Here is a 21945-nt window from a genome sequence, read left to right on the forward strand (position 1 = left end):
GCCACAACTACATTAACATAAATACAAGTTTGCACTTGATCAAGTAGACATTCAATCAACTGCAAAATATATTTTTTCGTCCCAGTTGTGTTCACAAACAGTATGTGAGCGTTGATTGCAGCTATATCCAACATGTTTCGTCATACATCCTCATTCTAGTACAGTGGTTCTCAACCTTTTTTCTTTCGTGGCCCATTTTTCTCTGCATAAAAATTTTATGACCCATTAAGTTTTATGGTAAGTAGTGTACACCATGGTAAAAGTGGCGATATGTGACCAAAAAAGAAAAAGTATTTAAATTTTTTTGATGACAAAGCATAGTCTCGAATAATATTTAGGAAGTCAAGAAGTATGAAGGTTCAAACATTGAAGGATTTACAGCAAAACCAACAATGACCTGTGTCCTGTAGGTCATTTTGGTAATCCTTGTGTTAAGATGCTCAGAGCGGATGTCTGCTTCTGTTTTAAATGTTTAAATAAGCTTACGCTTGGAAAGTGACGATACTTGAAACCACGGTTCAAAACAATTGCGCAAGAGCTTTGATGTTTAGTCATGTCAAAAACAAGTTTGGAGAATTAATTTTTTTTATAAAAATTGTAATGTCGATGGGAAAACTTGAAGTCTTATCTCGCCAAGATCTTCCCAGTTAAAGTTAGGCTTTGTTATTTCTCTCGAGTTCCCAATCCATATACTGCGAATTAGCGAAAGCGCGTAGATGAAAATCAGAAGAAACTGGTTTGAAGTGTGTCTTGAATTGAATGGCTAGAGCCAAAGTTACACCATATCGGGTCGTACAACTGTGGAAGCTACGAATCATGAAGAATATTTTGCAGATTCAGGTAAAGTGGCGCCAACAACTAAGCAAGCTATTCTTCCTCAAACAACATTACCAAGAAATGTAAGTCTGTTTTATTAGAGCTGGTGGTGAGTGTAAATTAGCATTGCATAAACATTAAAAAAAGTTCTTTTTTCTAGCGTTGTTACATTCAAAGTCTTACGTTTGTGATTAAATCGTAATAGCTGAATTTTCAAACGTGTATAAACACCCACAAAATGACGCCCATCTGAAGACGACCCTGACAACGACCTCTATGGTTGTCTTTCAACAGCTCAGTGCCATAGAGCTTTTGTTTTGTTATGCACAGATGTAAAACCTTTATGTTTTATTAGATTCCCACCCCCGTAAACCCTCCTATGAGTACTATGCATGCCAAACCTAACTTGATACCTCAATCTCCTACGCAGGTTAGTTTTGCTGACGATTTTATGATTCATTTTTTTGTTAAAATACTGCTAAATTTTCTTAGTGGTAAAGTCTTGTTCATGGAAACTTGACTAAAATACACTTTGATGTAAAAAAAAAGGTAGGATTTTGTACAGGCTTGCATTAGTTTACAGTACACCATTCATTGGGCAATCAAGTGAAAGGTTGTCAGCAGACATTGTATTAGATTAACAAGTTTAAGCAGTTGATTTCTTCAACAAGGTTTATCTGAATAGTTTTCGTCAGAAACGAATGCTGAAAATACACGATCTCGATACCAGCTGAGCTTATTCGATGTTAAACTCAAATCATATGTTTCAGTCTGATGTCCCACCAACGTTGCCAGTGCAGAGCGACACGCCGAAATCAGCAGTGGTACCACTCAAACTAAACAAGCCTAATCTACCTGCTGTAAACCAGTCTTTACCGTCAGTTGCTGTAACCATGTCTTCTTTGCCTAACCCTGCTCATATACCGCCCTCCACCCGTGACAATTCAATGAAGTTTCCTCTTGGCAACGTACGTCTTTGTTTTGAGTATTCACTATCCACCGTTTGTACCCGAAATCAATGATTTCTTTGATGATCGTGATTTCTCTTGTTTCGGAGGAGGATGCGCTGCATTTGTGGCCTACGATAACATATTCCATTTTCGTGGGCATGAATTGAAAATATGATCTGTTTTTGTAGGCTACAACTGCATTGATATTTGTGTGTAGCCTATGACTTCCTCTTGTTTAAAAATTCTTGTGAGATATACTGTACAGCAGGGGTCGGCAACCTTTCTTCAGTCGCGGGTCAAAACAAAACTGCGCAGATGTCAACGGGCCGTACAAGTTTTCCATTTGCACTTCCGTTTTTTTTACTTTTCATAATATTGTTAAAATTGGCGTTCTTATCAGAGTATCTCCATATTTAGCTACTATAGGCTTATATAGATTAAAATAAAAAAAAATAGTAACAATTGGTAACGAAAAACACCAAGTACTTTATTTATTGACAGCACAACATTAATGTGATATTTGATGTTGTTTCCTGCTAGAAAGTTTCTGAAGGTCAGGTGATAGGTTGGATGAGGCAAGAATCATAACATCTTGCAAGTGGTCATCAGTAAGTTGTGTTCTCAACTTGCCGTTAAATATACGGCTAATTGACTATTACTAACGCAACTCATGTAGCCTGCAACTAGCATGCAGTAAATAGGCTAATATAACCGGACTTCAAGGTGAAACTGCCAAGTACCTTGATGCTACCTTCTGCAAGCTTAAGCTAAATTTTGCCCCAAACCTAGTTTACTATAACAAAGCGACCCGTGATCGATAGGTCGCGGGTACAAAGGCGCTTTGTGATAATTTCCTATGCTTGGTGGATTCTAACAAGTAGCAAATTCTTCAAAGACAAGAATCACTTGTTGAAAAAAACGGAAAAATGAAACTGGGAGTAAATTATAACTCTAAAAAATAAAGTAATTTAAAAGTCTGGACCGGCTGTCACTAAAAAGGCCAATTCCTGCTTCCTAAGCTACACATATTTCTAAATTATCAACCTTCAAACAAACTAATTCTTAAAACTTCAAATCTATCAAACTATCTGTCAGGCCTGCAACGTCGCTCTCTCTAAAATGCAGTTCGCAGAGAAAGAATATCAAGGAAATTCAAAATGGCGACAATGCCCTAACTAAGCATTGTTGCGGCATAAGTGCACAGGCTACGTGATTACAATTGAGCGTTACGGATAAATATGGAAAAGTAAAAATTGCGAAAGTTTTACATAACATTTAGTAATCTTAATTCTGTTATGTAAAACCAAATGGCAGCATAAAATAATGGGATGTTCGTTTTGGCCCGCCAACTACAATTTGCAAAAATGCTGCGGGCCGGATAATTTTGCTTGGCGGGCCGGATCCGGCCCGCGGGCCGTAGGTTGCCGACCCCTGCTGTACAGTATATCAGGGATTCATAGTATAGGGATCGCCAACTCGGCTGGATATCTGACAAGCGAAGTGTAAAAGTGTTGCCAGATATTTTTTAAATTTTTAGAAAAAATATAATTTTGGCATTCTTAAAGTGGTAGTCGCCCAAAACTTGCCTGTAAATAACTATTTTAAAACTAATCTAAAGCAATTGTATTATTCACTTATCAAACTATCATATTTTTTGCAAATGTAACCTCTCTTTCAAAGTTTTATATAAATGTAATGCATAAATTCACACTCTTATTGCAAAGTAAAACAACTACAAACTACTTACTCAATCTTGTGCAACTTTAAACTTCAGGTTAGTTTTAAATGGACAAGCTTTGGGCAACCACTGCTCTTTAAAAATACCAAAAAATTAGTTTTTCTAAAAATTTAAAAAATATCTGGCAACACTTTGACACTCCGCTTATCAGATATCCAGCCGAGTTGGCGATCCCTATTCCCTATACTATGAATCCCTGCAGTATATGAGGCACTTAAGACAACAAACCCTTCATATGCAGTTTAGATAGTTTTAATCATTGCAAATGTTATTGCAAATATTGTTTGTTTGCTTGCTGTTATGTGTTTATGTTGCTACAAAGCTAACTCCGTGTAATTTTAAACTTCAGACTCCACAGAAACCGGAACAGGATGTAAGCAGCAGCAATTTAATTGCGAAGGATCATTCTTTGTTGAATCTTCCTCCTTCTCAAGCACGTGCCGGAGCTCCCAATCAATTTCCATCCGATTCCGTTGTTGCTAACAAGCCCGTGATTCAACCTGCTATCGAGCCACAAAGTGCAATCAAAAAAGTAAATTTATTGCTCAGTGACCGTCATGTTTTTCTTAGTCATGATGTATATTGTAGGATAGATCATAATTATGACTTTTTAGAAAATATCCAAATGTAGTTCCTTGCGTACCACAAATAGAAATATCACCACGCTGAATTACTTACATAGTAACAAGGCATTCTAGTCTAGTGTACGTTGACTGCACTGATGAGAAGAAAAAAAAAGTGACCTTAAGTTGCGCGAAAAAAAAGAAACCTTAAGGTCGAAACAGTGACGTCCTGTCTGCAGTTAACTTTTTAGATAAGTTGTTGTAACGAGTATATACTATACAGTATACAGTGTTGCTTCGGTAGCACAAACTTCTTCACATGAAATGGAACATGAAATTGGAACTTGTTCAGTTTTAAGCATGTCTTGCATTAGCACACTGCAACGTAAGAGCGGTTGTAATTAGCTGGGCTAATTTTAAGACAAGCATCCAAATCTTCGTTTGATGCTGTGTAAATTTTGAGACGCCCGTTTACTAGTGAAATTACAACTAACTCCTCCATCTAACATTTTCCTCTTAGCAAGCTGAAATTAAAATGAAGAACCGGAATTCCTGGAGCAATCTCGCACAAGTCTGGGGTACAAAGCCCGCTGCTTCTGGAGTGGTGACTGGGAATGGGGCGTTGGGTCAAACTAACTCCCCTCAACTTCCTCGACCCACAAATGCAGCTGGAAGTTTTGAAACATTCAAGAAGCAAGCAGAAGAACGAAAACATATGATGAGCCTCTTGAAAGAACAAGAGCAACAAAGAAAATTAAAAGAGCAGCAGGAGAAAGAAAGATTAAGACAAGAGCAAGAGCGGCAAAAGTGAGCATACAATAATACTCAATTTGTGAACGCACAGCTGTGAAATTTATAGCAAGGTGGTGTTTGTATTTAAAATGAGGTTCTACTTTAATCCCTGCTTGAAAACACGTTCATAAGTTGCATGCAAAGTGTTACAGCCTTTCTGTGAGGACTGAGGAAAGGCCAGGACTAACATGGCCGAAGCCCTCTGTTTCTTTCACAGGCGACTGCGATATGCATAAGTAATACGAATGAAGACCTGAGTTGTAGAACTAGTTTATTCACTTAGGAGCAAAATGGTTGGAACGCCTGGTTAATCTAATCAAAAAATAAAGAGCCCAAAATGTAGATACTAAACTCATGTTCAGCAAACAAACGTTTCGAAAACAAACAAACATTTATAACACTGAAGATGAAGACAGTATAGTTTTCGAAACGTTTGTTTGCTGAACATGAGTTTAGTATCTACATTTTGGGCTCTTTATTTTTTGATTAGTTTAGTCACATTTTGTGGAAATTGAGTTATTATCAAAAATTTGTTGTATGAAGATGTCTGTTCCCGCGCAACATTTGTTTTAAAAGGTGGCTAAATTTCGGTAGAACACACGGTGATGTTTGCATAGAAAGAAAAGCTTAAACAAGGTTAAAAGAACTTTTAACTTGCTTTATCTCAAAAGTCGTATTTTGGACAGTACTTCAACTAAGGTCTTTAAATAATTCAAGTCTAAAGCACGTTGATTAAATTTTTGCTTCAAATGGTTTACTTGTAAAGGTACAAAAAAATTGACTGTTCATCAGATCTTTAGTCTAACACAAACCTCTCTTTTCAAACGTATTGTTGTTTGAAACATTGAATGTGATCACGAAGAATATTGTGTTTGCCTTTCCGTTTACTCATATAACTCCTAGTCCTCAACGACGGAACTTTGAGCCATTTTTGTACTTTCCATTTGCAGAGAACGTGCTCAGGTAGGACCAACGGATAATGCTCCTCGCCAGCTCCCTCCGGCGGCCGGTGATGATGCACAAAAAAGCAAAATTGCCCGCATGAGGGAGCAGCACAGGCTCCGAAGACAGCAAATGTCGGGACAGATAGATATGAACTCGCAATCGGATATAATGAAAAATTTTGAAGAAAGTTTAATGTGACGAACATGATTGACAGCGAACGACCTTAACAACTCGGTTTGCATACTGAGACTCGTGTCCAAATTTTTATTCTTTTTTGTTGATTTCAATCACTTTCAATACATGAAGTCAATCTCAATTGCATTCGAAACTTACAAAGTAACTGGCGCCTCGATTGTGTATCACAATTCCTTGTACAAAGCATGACCACTGACCAATGTACCAGTAAAAAAATTTCAGTTTTGTGTTCCTACTTGTTGCTTGACTTCATCGAAATAGCTTCATTAAACCTTTATCAAGATGTTTATGTTTCAAATTGACTGAAAGACTGAAAGACAGTTTCTGGATTAAGTTATTTGATTTTTGATGGGTGCAAGCATGTTGAACAAGATAAAAAAAAGCATTTCTGTTGTATTTGTCTTAAGTGATATGCCTTCCCTTTTTGTGATGCTACTACAGGCTAAGCTATACATTTGCCTTTGTTAAGGATAGACGTACCTGATCTTTTTATAAACCTAGAAAAATGATTTGCCATATTTATTATTTGTGTTATTATTTTTGATGCTACTGCGTTGCATTGTTTAAATATAGCCTACCCGCAATGGCGACAAAATGCTAGTCGTTCTTTATTTCTATTCAGTATAACCCAGACAACAAATTAATTGTTTTTTTACATTGATTTGGTTTCTGGAAAGGGCTTTCCCATCTTTATGGATGGCAAACGTGCGGTACTCCGTCTATGGCTTTCTGAAATATGGCCCAAATCTGTACAAATTATGATGTCACAAAGGCCTGCGTTTCTCATCTTTTCATTGTATTCTTTCGGTATAGAGAAACTACAACTACCTTGATCGACTCCAACAGTTTGCGAAAAAAAGTTAAGTTTTTGCATTCTTGCTGAATAGATCGAGCAAAGTAACCGGCCTTTGAGATTCTCTGAAGATGTGAACATTTTGGCCGCATTTGAGTAGGCCATGGCAACTAATGCTTTGTTTATTGTTGTAAATTCCTAACATCAATTGCACCAGTGCAATTGTGTGTGCGTTTCGATTATTATCAACCTTTTTGCGAGATTTACTACTTTAAACTACATCCCAGACAGCAAAATCTGTCATTTTACATTGATTCAACGTCTGCAGACGTTGAATCAATGTGAAAATGGCAGATTTTGCTGTTTGGGATGATTGCACCCGATACAAATGATCAAGGGACGAATGGGATCCGACTTTTCTTTCTTAGGTCTAAAACTTTTGTGACTACCACCCCACATTTGGTTTGTTATTGACTTCGGCTCTTTGTTAGTTTAGTTTAACAATCTTTATTTCGGTTAGATTAGATGTCTAGTTGGCTTCACTTTTGACGTCTTAAAAATAATGTAATTTTAAGTGTTTTTTTTCTGCTGTACAATTTGGCTTGTTTGAAGATAACAAATGATGCCGGAGCCGACACGTTTGCAATATTTTCTTTTACTGCGGGCGCTTCCATTATGACAAACAAATATCAGTCACTCAAGTTCATTGTCGGGAATGAGCATAAATTCTTTACCAGACAATAAAGTGAAATAAATAGATGATTCCTGTAAAAACGTATTTATTGCCGTGGAAGAAGTATTGCCCGACTGCACAACCTTGCAAGCAAATATGTGTGGTTTGTTTGCTGGGAAAACAGCCAGAAGGGATTGTGTTTTCCAATTTTACCGCTTCTTCCAAAAATACTAGAAGTCTTAAAAATAAATAAATTGACTGATGTTTAGAAATGGTACATTTAAACTTCGGCACTCTTCGAATGTCATCGTGTGACGTTGGCGTTACTAGTCTGCTAATTGACCCCTCTAGCGACATACGCCATCAACCTATACAACGGAAGATGACGGTCTTGACAATTCTTCCCGGGGTTGTACGGTATTGAACAGCCTGTTCTCTACAATTATTTTCGATTAATGTACCCACAGGAAATCAATCGCATTTTGCATTGATTCAATGTTTGCAAACGTTGAATTAATGTAAGACACGATTGATTTGCTGTCTAGGTTATTAAATAGAATCAACTTTCTTTGAGCCATACATGAAAACAACAGACAGTTTTCCTTTTTCTATGGAACATCTTCAGATGTTACTTTTTACATTTTTGAACGTTAAAACAACATATACCGTTTAACGTCGATGTTGGTTGTGTAAACTTAAAACTGCCGGTTCTGAACACTCTGTTCCCGCCAGCAAATCAATCCGTCATTTTTACATCGATTCAACGTCACGCAAACGTTGAATCAATGTGAGAAATAACTGATTTGTTTGCTGCCCAGGGGTAATTGTTTGGTAAACTGAACAAACTCATTTAACCTTTTTCTGCTTTCGTTCAATGAAAAAATTTGCAGTATTTCTGTCACATTTTACGTCTGTACAACGTACACTGGCTCACGCAATTTGACAAATGGCGTGTTTGTGTTTTGAAGCAGGACGGAACGTGCGTTTGCGTCCAACAGGCGTGAATTTTGCGTCGCTACGCAATATTTGTCTCACGTTGGCTGTTTCGTTCTTTCGTTGCAAGTGTCCTGTTGAAATTAACCTTTTTTTACTTCGAGCCGTTTGATGTGTTAGAAAAATAATTTCTTTCGACGCTTTTGTATTTTCCAATCGTTTTGTTGGCCAAATAAACATTCTGTTTGCTGTGACGTCTATTTTCAGAAAGCAAAATCCGTCGTTTTCATATTGATTCAACGTCTGCAAACGTTGAATCAATGTAAAAATGACAGATTTTTGCTGTCTGGGTTGTCGCCCCAAGCACGATCTCTCAACGCTTCGTCTCTTGGATTCCCGACGAATGATCAATAAATTTGATTTGTATGAAAGTCAACTCAACTCTGGTTCGGCAGCTAATCTGAGGACGTGTTTACGTCAGGTCAGTGTGGAGATTGAATTTTTTAACATTGGTTCAGCGTCTGCTAAATCAAAGTAAAACTAAAAAAAGGATTGGTTTGCTGGCTAGATCATTGTCAGGAAAGATTAGCCTCAGAGTATGTGACTTTCAAACAGAGAGTTTCATTCATCTTGCAAAAGTAAGCTGCTTCTGTGTTTATTTCCGTATCGGAGTTGTCTAAATCTCATATGACGCCATCCCCTTCCCATACAACGTCATACATGACGTTTTGCGACAATCTGCATAACTCGGCAGCCGTGGCCGAGTGGTTAGCGCGTAGGGTTCGCAGTCGAGAGCCTGCATGTTCGATTCCAGCCACCCGTACTTGCTGTTGTTTCTCTGGGCAAGAAACTTTACGATAATCGCCTCTACCCAGTGATCGATTTCGAGTAATGGGTAGTACCAAACTTAAGTCATAAGTGGAGTAGACAACCGGAAACAGACATTGCCGTCGGCTGCAGCGTGGGTCAGGTGTACGTCGGAAGGCGTACACCGATGCATAGCGCTCAAGTCCGCTTTCCCACAATGCAGGGTAAACATATGAAAAACAAACAAACCTATATCCCTATTTAACAAGTTTATAATTTAGACAGTTTTTTGTGAAAAGTTCCAAACGTAATTCTTAAAATTGTAATATGTGACATATGTTTTACAAGGATCACTAAAATAAGATTTTCAAAGTTTGTAGGCCTTTATGGTCAAATAGTTAAGTGTACCATAATTGTCATTAAAAACTGCCCGAATAGACTAATGTAAAATTGGTGTGTTGAAACATTTCCCATTATTCAGGCAATCTGCAGTTTAGAAACCGACACACCAAGCTAAATCATATGCATTGCTTCTACTTCGGCGTTCAATTGAATAGTCACTGCTCCCACACTTAGCTTTGTGTAACGGTATCAATTAAGATACCGCCTTTTTGGTTCGTCAACCCATCTCGTTCAGTTCACTTTATTGTTTCTGACCATCACAGTATAAACAATGCACGTCAACAAAGCAAAGATCGAGAGAAAGGTAATTATTCTGGAGTCAGATGTCCGGTCGTTCCTCGAGCAACTCATTTGATGGTAGAGTCCCCAGTTTTGACAAACCAACTGCCCTTGGAGAAGCAAAAGTCGGGCAACGGCAGAATATGTGGTCTGCGGTTTGTTCTTCTGTACCACAGCTGCATGTCGCAGATGCTGATAGGCTCCATTTGTGCATCATGGATTCGAGGCACCCGATGCATGTGCGGAGACGATTCAGCTTCTTTTTTGCGACACTTAGAATAAGTGTCAAACCCGGAAAGAAACACTCGGTAGTTACGTTATGGCAGCATTAGGAATGGATTGGAAATTAGAATTAAAAGTTGCTGTGATGATTCGAAAAGTTACCTGCATGAAAACGGAATTGTATGCGTGGCTGTAAAAATATGCCTCATCCGTTTCTTCAGAATATATTGTGCAACGCCTACAGCACAGGCTACAAATCTTCTGAATTTGCAAATTCAAGTAGGCCTATCTCTTTTTATCGCCTGCTTTCATCGGTTTATGGTGGCCTGGAACAAGTGATTAATAATTAACCTAACAAGTGTTAATAACAGCAACAATACTCTTAATGCATCATGGATCCTAACGCCAGGGACGGTACATTACGGGACGCGCAACTCCGCTGTTCCGCCAACATTAGAAGGATCATTTGACATTTTTTTACGCTTTGCTGCTAGCTTGCTTTAAAAACCTTAAATTACTTTATATCCAACTCCACTCTTCTTATACGTATAACCCATAAAAGTGCATTATTCATTAAATCAAAAAAAAATCGCAAACCTTCTGGTGTGGCAGATAAGCCAAAAGCGGGTGTAGTTTTTCATCCCAATGATCTACAATCCCAAGCCTAACGCCTGTGCGGAGACGATTCAGCTTCTTTGTTGAGCCGCTTTGAATAAGTGTCATATCTGGAAAAAGTACGCAAGAGTTACGTTGTGGTAACTTTGGACATTGGATGGAAATTAAAAGTTACTGTGATGATTCGAAGTGTTACCGGCATGAAAACGGAACTGTATTGAAGAAAATACGTGGAATATGCCTTAGGCTATCCGTTTCTTCAGGATATATGGTGCAACGCCTACAGAACAGGCCATAGATCTTTTGTGTGTTTCCAGAATTACCAAAAACGTTGCAGTAGCTCAACTATGAATTTGCTAATTCAAGTTTCTCTTACGGCTTTGTGCTTCTTGTTATCGCCTGCATTTGTTGCTTCTTTTAGTCATGGTCCATATACGAATCCACCACCGGTTAGAACACGTGAGTAATATTACTTTTATTAAACCAAACTTAACAACTAGCCTAACAATTATTATTAATAATTTAGCAACAATAGTTTTAATGTATCAGCTAACATTAACTCAGGAATTTCAGAACAAGTCTGGTATTTCTGCAACCAATATATCTCAAATAAACTTATCATGTTTGAGTGTTTAACACGCATAGATATTACTCGACTGTGAGAAGAATGGAGAGGGAGAGAGCTATTTCAGGTTTGCTTCGCTAATGTTAGTGTTACAATACCTTTCAATTTTCTAAACTCGAGTTTCTGGTATTTGAGATAATACAACTTGGGAAAACAATGGTATTTTTCCGGTATTGAAAAACATGCGACTGAACACCATATCAAAGGTATTATTAGTTAAAAATTGTTGCTTCATTTCATGCAAACTTATTGACAAATCATCTTTCTTTCTATCGTGAATCGCAACACAAGGCAAAGGTGAATGTAGCGCCTGCGCTTTTTTCGTATTTGCTTTAGTCTAATTGCCGCTGCTTCAACTTTTGGGTGAGACCTTGTCACGGTGTTGAAGCTTGTGTACTACAAAGACCCAAGAAGCTGTACTGAACACGTTCAACGAAATCAGAGAGGTTCTTGGCGAGTAGTCAGACTAACATTGCCCTCCCACCTTCCAACCTGCACTGGGCCAGCATGGAAGGCCATGGCCCAACACTCCCCAATGAAAATATGCCAATAAAGACATCACCTCCCGTTCCCGGTGGATCAACGGAAAGAGGTCCATCGTAAATTGGCATGAAAAGGGGAAGGCTTACGCTCTGCAGTGGGCTCTCACAGGCTGAAAATGATGAATTGCCGTTGTGAAATTTGTGCTTGGTAGGAATTTGAAACGCTGGCTTAAAATTAGGGCATTTCCTCGGAATTTTCACCACTTATCAGGGTTTGATTTACATACGTAGTTTTACGTTGTTGTAGCGTCGCGCATTTGACACATGCTGCAATTGCTGCATTGCTTGAAGCAATAAGCCTCCTTTAAATCAATCGTTCAGCGTGAAACACAGACAGTTTGTTAGTTTTCAGTATGGTTTCTGTCGGCCAGTTGTGTGGTGCCTTATTTTCTCAGTCAGTTTGCCACGGATTTCTCTCTTGGAAGTCACGGTGTTAGTTTAACTATGGTTGCAGTGTAGTTTTTCATGTTCTGAATTGGTTTAACTCGTTCTAATTGAATTCAAGGCATTATTTGGCTACAACGTTCCGACGTGGAAGTTCATTCATTTCTTTGCCTTAAACTCATACTCCCAAAAAGGAGCAAGGTATTGTTCTCAAGATCATCCCCACTACACGCTAGTAACCGGGATGTTGCTGTAGCAGCTACAGCTAGGTATGGGCGGATGTTCAGACCACTCGACGTCCGCTACAGTGACCATACATAACCTACGCTCTCCAATGTAAATTGTCAATCTGCCAATGCAACGTGCTGCTTGCTTTAAATACTGCAAATATAACCAGACGTGGCCTACAAAACAAGCTGAAGTTTAGAAATGTAACAAACATGAAACTAACCTAAAACACGCCAATTTTGTAATTCAGTAAAAGAATATATCCGCTTCAAAAAATTACTCTTTCTTTGGAGAATATTTTCTTAGAGAAGAGCCGTGGCCGAGTGGTTAGCGCGTTGGGCTCGCAGTCGAGAGCCTGCATGTTCGACTCCAGCCACTCGCACTTGCTGTTGTTTCTCTGGGCAAGAAACTTTACGATAATTGCCTCTACCTAGTGATCGATTTCGAGTAATGTAGTACCAAATTTAGTACCAAAGTAGTACCAAATTTAAGTAGTACCAAATTTAAGTCATAAGTAAAGTAGACAACCGGAAACAGACATTGCTGTCGGCTGCAGCGTGGGTCAGGTGTATGTCGGAAGGCGTACACCGATGCATAGCGCTCAAGTCCGCTTTCCCGCAATGCAGGACAAAGATAAACAAACAAACAAACAAACAAACAAACAAACAAACATTTTCAATTACAACATCTTCACTGTCGTGCAAACTGTTGCAACAATTTTGCAAAACTTCAAAATTTGTCTAGAAGTTTATTAGCACTTTTATCGCATCACTGCCCCTGGGGGCAACACTATTGGTTCACTGACACAGCGGTTTCAAGATTTCGGATAAGAACGACATTACTTGCCAATGATCTGGGCGGATCCAGCACGTAGCCTTTGGGGGAAACGATGACAATAAAACACAACCATGTGTAAGTCTACATTCATCCAACTTTACAAATACGCTGTGAATAAAGTTACTTGAGAGGAGGCGGTTGCCCCAATCCCTCTGCCTGAATCCGCCATTGCAGGAAACCCGCGCATTTCGCAATGTCAAGCAATTAACTTCACAAATTACACTAGTCAACAAAAAATTTGTTGCACTTCCAAATTCACTTGGTCTTGGGTAATTTTGGGTGCTGAATCCGAATGTGACGTTATTTTTGGTCTAGAAGCTCTAGATTTTTTGCAAATTTTGATTTTTCCCTTTTTTGAGTAAAAACTGAATATTTTTCAAAAATATTATATTTTGATAAATAGGAAAAAAAACATCTTTTACGATTGAAATAACTGCTGAACTGTTTTTTCTTTAGCTTAGATCTATACTTACTGATAGGAATGCATCGAAATATTTGAAAAAACATTACAAAATCATTCGAAAAGCGTCGTAAACAAAATTTCAAAATCTATATAGGCTATATACATAACAAACGAATCATTTTCACAACTACAATAGTAATACTAACCATACCACTGCATGCAGACCTATTGCAGTTACAAGCATAAATAAGCTCCTTTAAAAGTTTGATGTTGTGAGAAAAGTTCACTGGCTGAAAATAGAAAGCGAAATCCACACTACATGCTGGGCAAAAATTGGCGTTTGAGGCTCTTGCGTTTGTAAGCTTTTTGGGGGCAGTCTCGTTTAATGCTCCAGCAGTAATCTGCCATCATGTGTCGATTCCATCGGCCTTGGTAACGTTCTTCTACTTTTATAAGATCCTGGTGGAACCGCTCTCCTTGTCGTCACTGACAGCTCCAAGGTTTTCTGGAAATTTGTCCAGATGACTGAATAAGAAATGAACTTTAATGCTCATTCTGCATCCTAAGTCGCGGAAAGCAAAGAACATTTTGCTCACAAGAACCTCGCAATTGTGAGCCTTTTTGTTTCCAAGAAAGTTTTTAGTGACATCCACAAAGGACAACCATGCTGCTCTTTCTTTGGTTTTCATCTTATCGGTGAACTGTTGGTCTCGCACAAGGCTTCGAATTTGTGGTCCATTGAAGACACCAGCTTTAATCTTTTCGTATGAAATGGAGGGAAATGTGTGAACAATATATTGGAAGCAGTCGCTATCAGGGCTTAAAGCTTTCACAAACTGTTTCATCAACCCTAACTTGATGTGAAGAGGGGGAAAAACAATTTTGTATCTAGCCTACTTACAATCGGATCGTTTAACATGTTTGGCATGCCGGCTTCAAGTGTTTCACGTATGGCCCAATCCTTTTGGGTCCAATGCTTGTCATTAGCTCTGCTGTCCCACATGCAAAGATAACATGGAAACTTTGTGTATCCTTTTTGCTGACCAAGTAAGAAACCAACCATTTTCAGGTCAACACATAATATCCACTTGCGCTGATGATATTTCAGCAAGTCAATGACTAGCTTAATATCATCATATGATTCTTTTAAGACAGTTGAATGACCAACTGGAACTCCTCCATGTGCATTACCATTGTGCAAAAGAACACACTTCAAAAGCTGTCACAGCTTCGCCTGGAACTGTATATAAATAAGTGCAATTCACTTGAATCATATGAAGAAACTCCTAGTTGGACGAGAAGGCCTGGAATATCTTTGCAGTAAATTAACTGCTTTTCCTCTGAAAAAAAAAAACATAAACATTTCATCTCGTTTCCTGAAAAACGAAACCTTTGTGGAACGGTCCAATACGTGTTTTTCACTAAGCCTTGATGCTAAAAGCTCAGCAGCTTGCTTAGATAAGTCCAAGTCTCGTACCAAGTCATTTAGTTCTGACTGGTTGAATTTCTGAATGGTTTCAAAATTAGAGCTTTCTGAGTCTGCATCTGCTTCCTTAGTATACTCGCATTCCATACTGCCGTGGTAAATCTCAGAGTCTGTTTCTTCATCATCGGAGGACGCAAAACCATTAAATACTGGAGGTGGAAACGTTTCAGAGTGAAGGACCGGTCGAATAGCGGAAGGAATATTTGGATAAGAAATAGTTTGTCTGTTTTTCCTGCCAATACCCTTGGTGTTAATCAAACAAAAGTAACAATCAGTGCAGTGGTCCTTCGGTTCACGCCACACCTTAGGGACACCAAAAGGAAGTCCGTTACGTTTTTTCTTTGTCCAGTCTCTAAGCATTTCTTCGCAATTATGGCAGACAATATGTGGAGCTCATTTCTTTTCTTGATCTCCCAGAGGAACTTGAAAATAAGCTTTGTAGGCCCTCTTCACGAATGGCGTTATATTTCGTCTCTGACGAGGGAATGAGTATGGGGAGACTGGGGTTAGTTGGAAAGTTTTTTTTATAAAGTGGAATTTAAAGCAATTGGTGCATAACCTGAAAAATTGAAGCGGCTTAAATTATTGCCTATGTTGTCCCCTATTATACAACTAAAAATAAGTATTCAGTCAATTTAACTTTTAATGCAAATTTAAAATAAACAAACATAAAATTGATTTTCCAACCAACTCCATGCCTGGGGTTAGTTGAAAAACGCCAGTTTACTGCACGCTAATTAACTGGATACTCTTTTCAACCAACAAACATTTACATGGGGTTGTAAGCAAATATGTTTACTTGCTTTGAAATCAAAATGCAATAAATTCTACACCTAATCACCGTAAAAACGTTTTTTAATAAACTCATTCTTAAAACTAGTGATACCGTATATATTGCACTTTCCAAGCTATTCAAATTAAAATTTTACCAGTATATTTGCTTAAAGGGCGGGGAAACCCAAATTCACTTTTTGCAAGTTTTTTGTTTCAGCGTGATGTCATTGTGTACAACATGCGTTTTAGCAAAAAAAAATCCAAATTTTGTTTCCCTTGTCTCGCTAGGGCCGCTTTTGTTTGATACCCGTTTGCGAGGTCTCGCGCGCATCAAGCTGTGATTCTGTTCGCTGTGACGTCACAAGGTACATACAGTTGTGGCCAAAACTTTAAGACCAGACTTGATTTATGACGATTTTTGCATTACTTCAAAATACTGCATCATATATTGTTTCAGTTGCATCATCTTTATGCATCATCTTATATCTGATGCAGTATTTTGAAGTAATGCAAAAATCGTCATAAATCAAGTCTAGTCTTAAACTTTTGGCCACAACTATATGTACCTTGTGACGTCACAGCGAACAGAATCACAGCTTGATGCGCAACGAGACCTCGCAAACGGGTATCAAACAAAAGCGGCCCTAGCGAGACGAGGGCAACAAAATTTGGATTTTTTTATTGTTAAAACGCATGTTGTACACAATGACATCACGCTGAAACAAAAAAACTCGCAAAGTTAATTTGGGTTTCCCCGCCCTTTAAAACAAGTAGATTGGAGCTTATACTACGTACTATTATACCACGACGATATACTCGCATCATAGTACATCGTCATACTGGTATCAAAACATTTTCCAACTAACCCCACCCCAGTGTTGTACGTTGACGCCGTCAATTTGACGGCGTCATTTGACGGCGTCAACTTTTTGTTGGCGCTGAGGCTAGCGCCGTCAATTTATTTTTCAGGTGACGGAAGTGATAGCGCCGTCAACTATTTTGCCGATTTTAAGCGTCAAGCGCTATGCGTCATTTTTTTTTCATGGAAAATCTCGTTACACAATAAGAGTTTCACAATGTATTCTGGCCAACGCGACTCATCCGAATTACCGGCTTTTGCGTTGGTTGGAATGGCTCCCTGGAACACACGCGGAAAAAGTTCGCCAAATGGTGATCACCCATGTATTGAGAACAAGGGATCAGAGACAGAAAGCGAAAAATCCATGAATGGCATCGCGGACGTTGAAGATACTTTATTTCAAGAGCTCTATGCCCCTGAAAAAAGCGATATTGGTGCAGTGGACCTCGTTAAAATATTTATACATGCTAAACTATCACAGCACGCTCGGAACAGTGATACCTTTCCGAGTAGCCTAAACGTTTTCAACTTGTTTTTGAAATACAACACACCAATACCAACCAGCGCTGCTATGGAACGCATGTTTTCACTTGGAAAGGACAATATGCGTCCCAAACGCAGCAGATTGTCAGACAAACGTTTTGAAATGCTTGTTTTTCTGCAAGGAAATAACTAATAAGCAGGGCCCGCAAAAGTCAATAAAGTCAAAATTTTTTAATGATCTCGTTTATCCACAAATCAAAGAATAAAGTTGTTTTCAGCACCTAAGGGACTGTTTCTAAGAAGTTTATAGGTCAAAATAAAGTCAAAATTGATAATAAAGTCGAAATTTGTCAAATTATGGCTTTTAACAAACTTAATTCTGTGTTTCTAGAGAGTAATTTTGTCAAAATCCTCGTGGAAGCATTGCAAATCAGGAACTGCGACACAATTAAACCATATTAACCCATAAAAGCAGGAAATATGTCACAATGACCACGGATCAGCAGTAACTTTTATCGCAAATTGTCCTTTGTTTATTCATTGTTACGTCGTTATATAATTTTTATAAAACACTCCCTCTTCACAAATATGGTCTTTTCGAAGATCAACAGTTTTGATTTTAGGAATAGCCTACTGACATTCTGTAATATAAAAATGCCTAAGCAAGCTAAATCGTTTTCTGTCTTCAGCAAAAGTTAGATTAGTGGAGATTTTCTTATCGCTATAAAACACAACGAACTTTTTATAATCCATAAAACACCTTGACTTTTCGACAAAGTATTACGTTTGGGTCTGAAATCGACAAAATATTATGTTTGGGTAAGTGGTATCAATTCAAGAAAGAACTGTACCCTCCATAGCTAAATAAGCAATTTTGTTAGGTCAAAATAAAGTCAAAATTTGATAAAAATAAAGTTAACAATTTTTTTTTAGGCTAAATCAAATTAAAATGGCCCTACTAATAAGCTAAGCAGCTAATTACATTACAGTCTCAAAACATAATAGGCCTACCTGCTCTTTATTTATAGCTATTGTTAGCCTAAACTTGGTTGAGCTATTTCCGTTTTATAAGACGCTGGCAAAAAATAGCGCTGACGCTGACGCCGTCAATTTCTTTAAGAGCTTACGCAGTACTTTACGCCGTCAAGTTTTTAGGCAATTTGCGCTGACGCCGTCAATATATTTCAATGACGCGTACAACACTGCCCCACCCACTATTTTCCAACTAGCCCCATTAGCATATGACAAACTATTTTCCTAAAATATTCAAGCATGGTGCATTTGACTAAAATTTGTTTATTTCTTGGTGTTGTAAAACACCTACAGCTGACACACACCAAAATACTTCTGTCTATCTTTAACGACATCGACGCAAAAGATGTTTCTTAAAACGCCAAAAATTTTACTTCGAAAGTAAGAAAATACAAAATTGTCTGCCAAACAGGCATAACTTGACTCAACAAATCGAAACTAACATGGATGATGTGTTTTTATAAACTACATCACATGGTGGCAGTAAATATTTAAAAAAGTCATCGAGATTTTAAAAAATGATAATTTTTCAACTCACCCGGCCTTCCAACTAACCCCACTCTCCCCTATGCCACAAATATAACCAAAAGAATCAACTTTTTTTTGGCATTTGTAAAACCAATCATCGTATCGCTGTAAATCGAGGTTAACTGCCATGGTAACTAAAACTAAATAGTTGGAATTGTGTTTTAAATTTCAGACCAAATGCTGCAAGCCTCAAAATATCCACTGGTGCATTGCATAAAAACTAAAGCTTGCAGAAAAAATCTGATTGCAGATTTGGAATCAGTGGCTAAAACTCATTCAGAATCGATCAAAAAATCTCTTGCAACAAAAAAAAAATTTTTTGTTGTTTGTTGACCAGTGTTATTTGGTAGCCTACCTATATCAACATTTTTTGTGCTAATAAACATCTAGACCAGCAGTTCTCAACCAGTGGGCCATGGCTCACTGGTGGGCCATCAACCCTATTTAAAAAACTGAGAGATTTATTGAAACATTTTGTTTCATTTTTGACAGTGTACATAACTGCACTGATGAGACCGGGAGGTCGAAACGGTGTGCACTGTCTGCAGTTAATTTTACACTTGTGTGTTTGTTTAGCAACAATGAATGATGCTGCTGTTTTCAACTACAAAGTGGCAATCATCATTTTTTTTATTGCAACAAAAAGTTTTACATCAACTCAGTTTTTACAACACTTTTTGATTTAATAAACTAGTTTGTGGTTACATTAAGCCATCTTTAAAAGCGGTAGCCTACTTGAATTTTTGCAGATCTGCTTTTTAGTACGTGCAGCATTTTATTTTCTGGATTATTTTGGGGAAGAATTGACAATATTGAGGCTTTAAGTTTGATGAAAATTACATTCAGTATGGATTTACATCAATTTTTGATAACAGAGAAGAAAAAAAGACAATGTGTATTATGTACTAAAGTTCTCAGTCATCATTCATTGAGGCCATCAAAACTGTAACTTCACCTGGAAAAAGTTCATCCAAATTACAAGGATAAAGATGTGTGATAATGATAAAGATGAAAAGAAGATAGTGTGAAGCGACAGCGCTTGGATTCAACAGTGAGATTCCAGCAACATTCCAACTTGAAGTGGAAGGTGGTATGCGTTGTGCGCCATCTTCAACCCTTCCAAAAATTGACATGTTGGTTAATAATGTTCAGGAGCAAGTATCTCACTACTCGTCGGTTGAATAAATAATCTGTTTTGAAATATGTTCTGCTGCTTTTTGTTTATAAACCTATTTTGTAGTTTTTACTTACATAAAAACTTAATGGGCCATAGAATTTTTATGCAGAGAAAAATGGGCCACGAAAGAAAAAAGGTTGAGAACCACTGATCTAGACAAATTTTGAATGTTGCTGTTGATTGTTTGGGCATGAATCTTTTCAATATCGTACAACAATATTGAAAAGATCCATGCCCAGGGCCCGATTAACCATGAGGCACACGAGGCACAGGCCTCAGGCCCCCTGGTTTTGGGGGCCCCCAATTTTTTTTACATTGGTACCGTAGGCGTCAATACTTTTATAGGTTTCAAGGAGTGCCGTGTCAAGGGGGGCCCAGATCCCAGGCCCACCATCTCAAGGGGCCCACAAATAATACATTTTTGCATTTCAGAAAAGTGTTTTTTGAGTTGCTAAAGTTTACTGCATGTACTTGTCCATTAAGAATATGATTTAGGCCCTTATTATACTAAAACATCTCAAATTTGGGGCCTATTATACAAATTTGGGCCCTAACTACACTAAAACATCTCTAAAAACACCATTACTACCTAAAAACAAAGTTAAAATACGATAACGTTAGTAACATGATCTGCAGAAATGTATTTAACATATATTATAACAGGTTGGATGCAATTGAATATATGAATTCAAAAAGGGCCCAATTGCCACAAAGTGTTTTTGGCACAACTGTTTTAATTATTTTGGTCATTTACTTTTGTGGTGAAACTTCGACAATGATTCTATGCTTAAACATACTGGTAAGAAGCATCATACCTACAAAGTTCATTCAGTGAGGATTCTGTGGAGAAACTATAGAGAAGTTGAAGTGCAATTGCTGTAGTTGGGCCCATTTCAAAATCAATGGAAAAATTGATAGGGTATTTTTTATGTGTTTACCGATATGTTTGAAAAATCTGGCTGTTTTTTTTTAAGTATCATTTAGAAGACATAGAAAGAAATTGGAAAGCACAAATAGTGAAATAAAAAAAAACAACTGGAGGGCCCTTTTTGAATTCACATATTCAATTTCTTTTCATTGAAAGAAATCGGAAAGCACAAAAAGTAAAATAAAAAAATGGAGTTGGGCCCTTTGTGAATTCACATATTTAATTTATTTTCATCAATAAAAGTATTTTGTGTTAAAAAATTGTTAGCTGTAAGCAAAATAGCATTTCGGATTTTATAGTTTAATTATCATTTCAATTTTAACATTTATAATATATACCATAATTATAAATATCCTTGACTAGTGATATTGCGAGCAGGAAAAACCTGTCCTGTATTTTTAGCAGAAACGTTCTTCTGTATTTAGTTTTTCTGAATATATGCACATGAAATTGCTCTTATCTTCAAATACCTTATAAGCCTGGCATATCACATGTTGTACGGTACAAAACAAAAATCATTCTTAACACAAGGGACGTGTTTATTCTTGCCACTAACCTAGGCTACCATACCCTAAACACTTTAATTAACTTGAATACCTACATAAAATTATGAAAGCTTTGCCTTGAAATGAAATAATGTTGAATAAAAATAATTGAACACCTGATCCTCAAAACGCTTTTCACTGCTTTTGTTTACAAATTACCGTACAATCACAATGTTTTCACTTTGGTTGACAGAACAAGTAATGTTGCCAGATAAAACATAAAAATAGTGAAAAACAATAATGTTACCAGATGACCAAATCTGAATGGAAATTAATAATTTCTACAGTTTTGGTTTTATCCTCAGATTTTATCTGCGCGGTACCGGGCGGCAAAGCAGGGCAAAGTTAAAACAGTCAAAATTTTGTGTGGTACGATGGTATGACCGCGTCG

General features: G+C 37.7%; 1 protein-coding gene and 1 long non-coding RNA gene across 2 annotated transcripts in view; one reads left to right on the plus strand and one right to left on the minus strand.

The window, feature by feature from the left end:
• Positions 1-8834, plus strand: part of LOC145768347 (bromodomain-containing protein 3-like) — a 38566-nt gene extending 29732 nt beyond the window's left edge. Inside the window, exons 16-21 of the mRNA XM_082579826.1 lie at positions 835-899; positions 1172-1246; positions 1587-1784; positions 3854-4036; positions 4588-4874; positions 5810-8834. Of these exons, the coding sequence (XP_082435952.1) occupies positions 835-899; positions 1172-1246; positions 1587-1784; positions 3854-4036; positions 4588-4874; positions 5810-6002 (1001 nt within the window). The 3' untranslated portion in view covers positions 6003-8834. The remainder of the gene's footprint in view (positions 1-834; positions 900-1171; positions 1247-1586; positions 1785-3853; positions 4037-4587; positions 4875-5809) is intronic.
• Positions 8835-10002: 1168 nt separating this feature from the next.
• Positions 10003-11227, minus strand: LOC145768348 (uncharacterized). The gene is made up of 3 exons (XR_014288930.1): positions 11100-11227; positions 10706-10833; positions 10003-10270 (listed from the first exon to the last, which is right to left on the minus strand). It is a non-coding gene; the product is annotated as an uncharacterized LOC145768348 (long non-coding RNA).
• Between the last annotated feature and the right edge of the window lie 10718 nt (positions 11228-21945).

Source organism: Aplidium turbinatum, chromosome 4, assembly GCF_918807975.1.
Source record: "Aplidium turbinatum chromosome 4, kaAplTurb1.1, whole genome shotgun sequence".
Classification (NCBI taxonomy): Eukaryota; Metazoa; Chordata; class Ascidiacea; order Aplousobranchia; family Polyclinidae; genus Aplidium; species Aplidium turbinatum.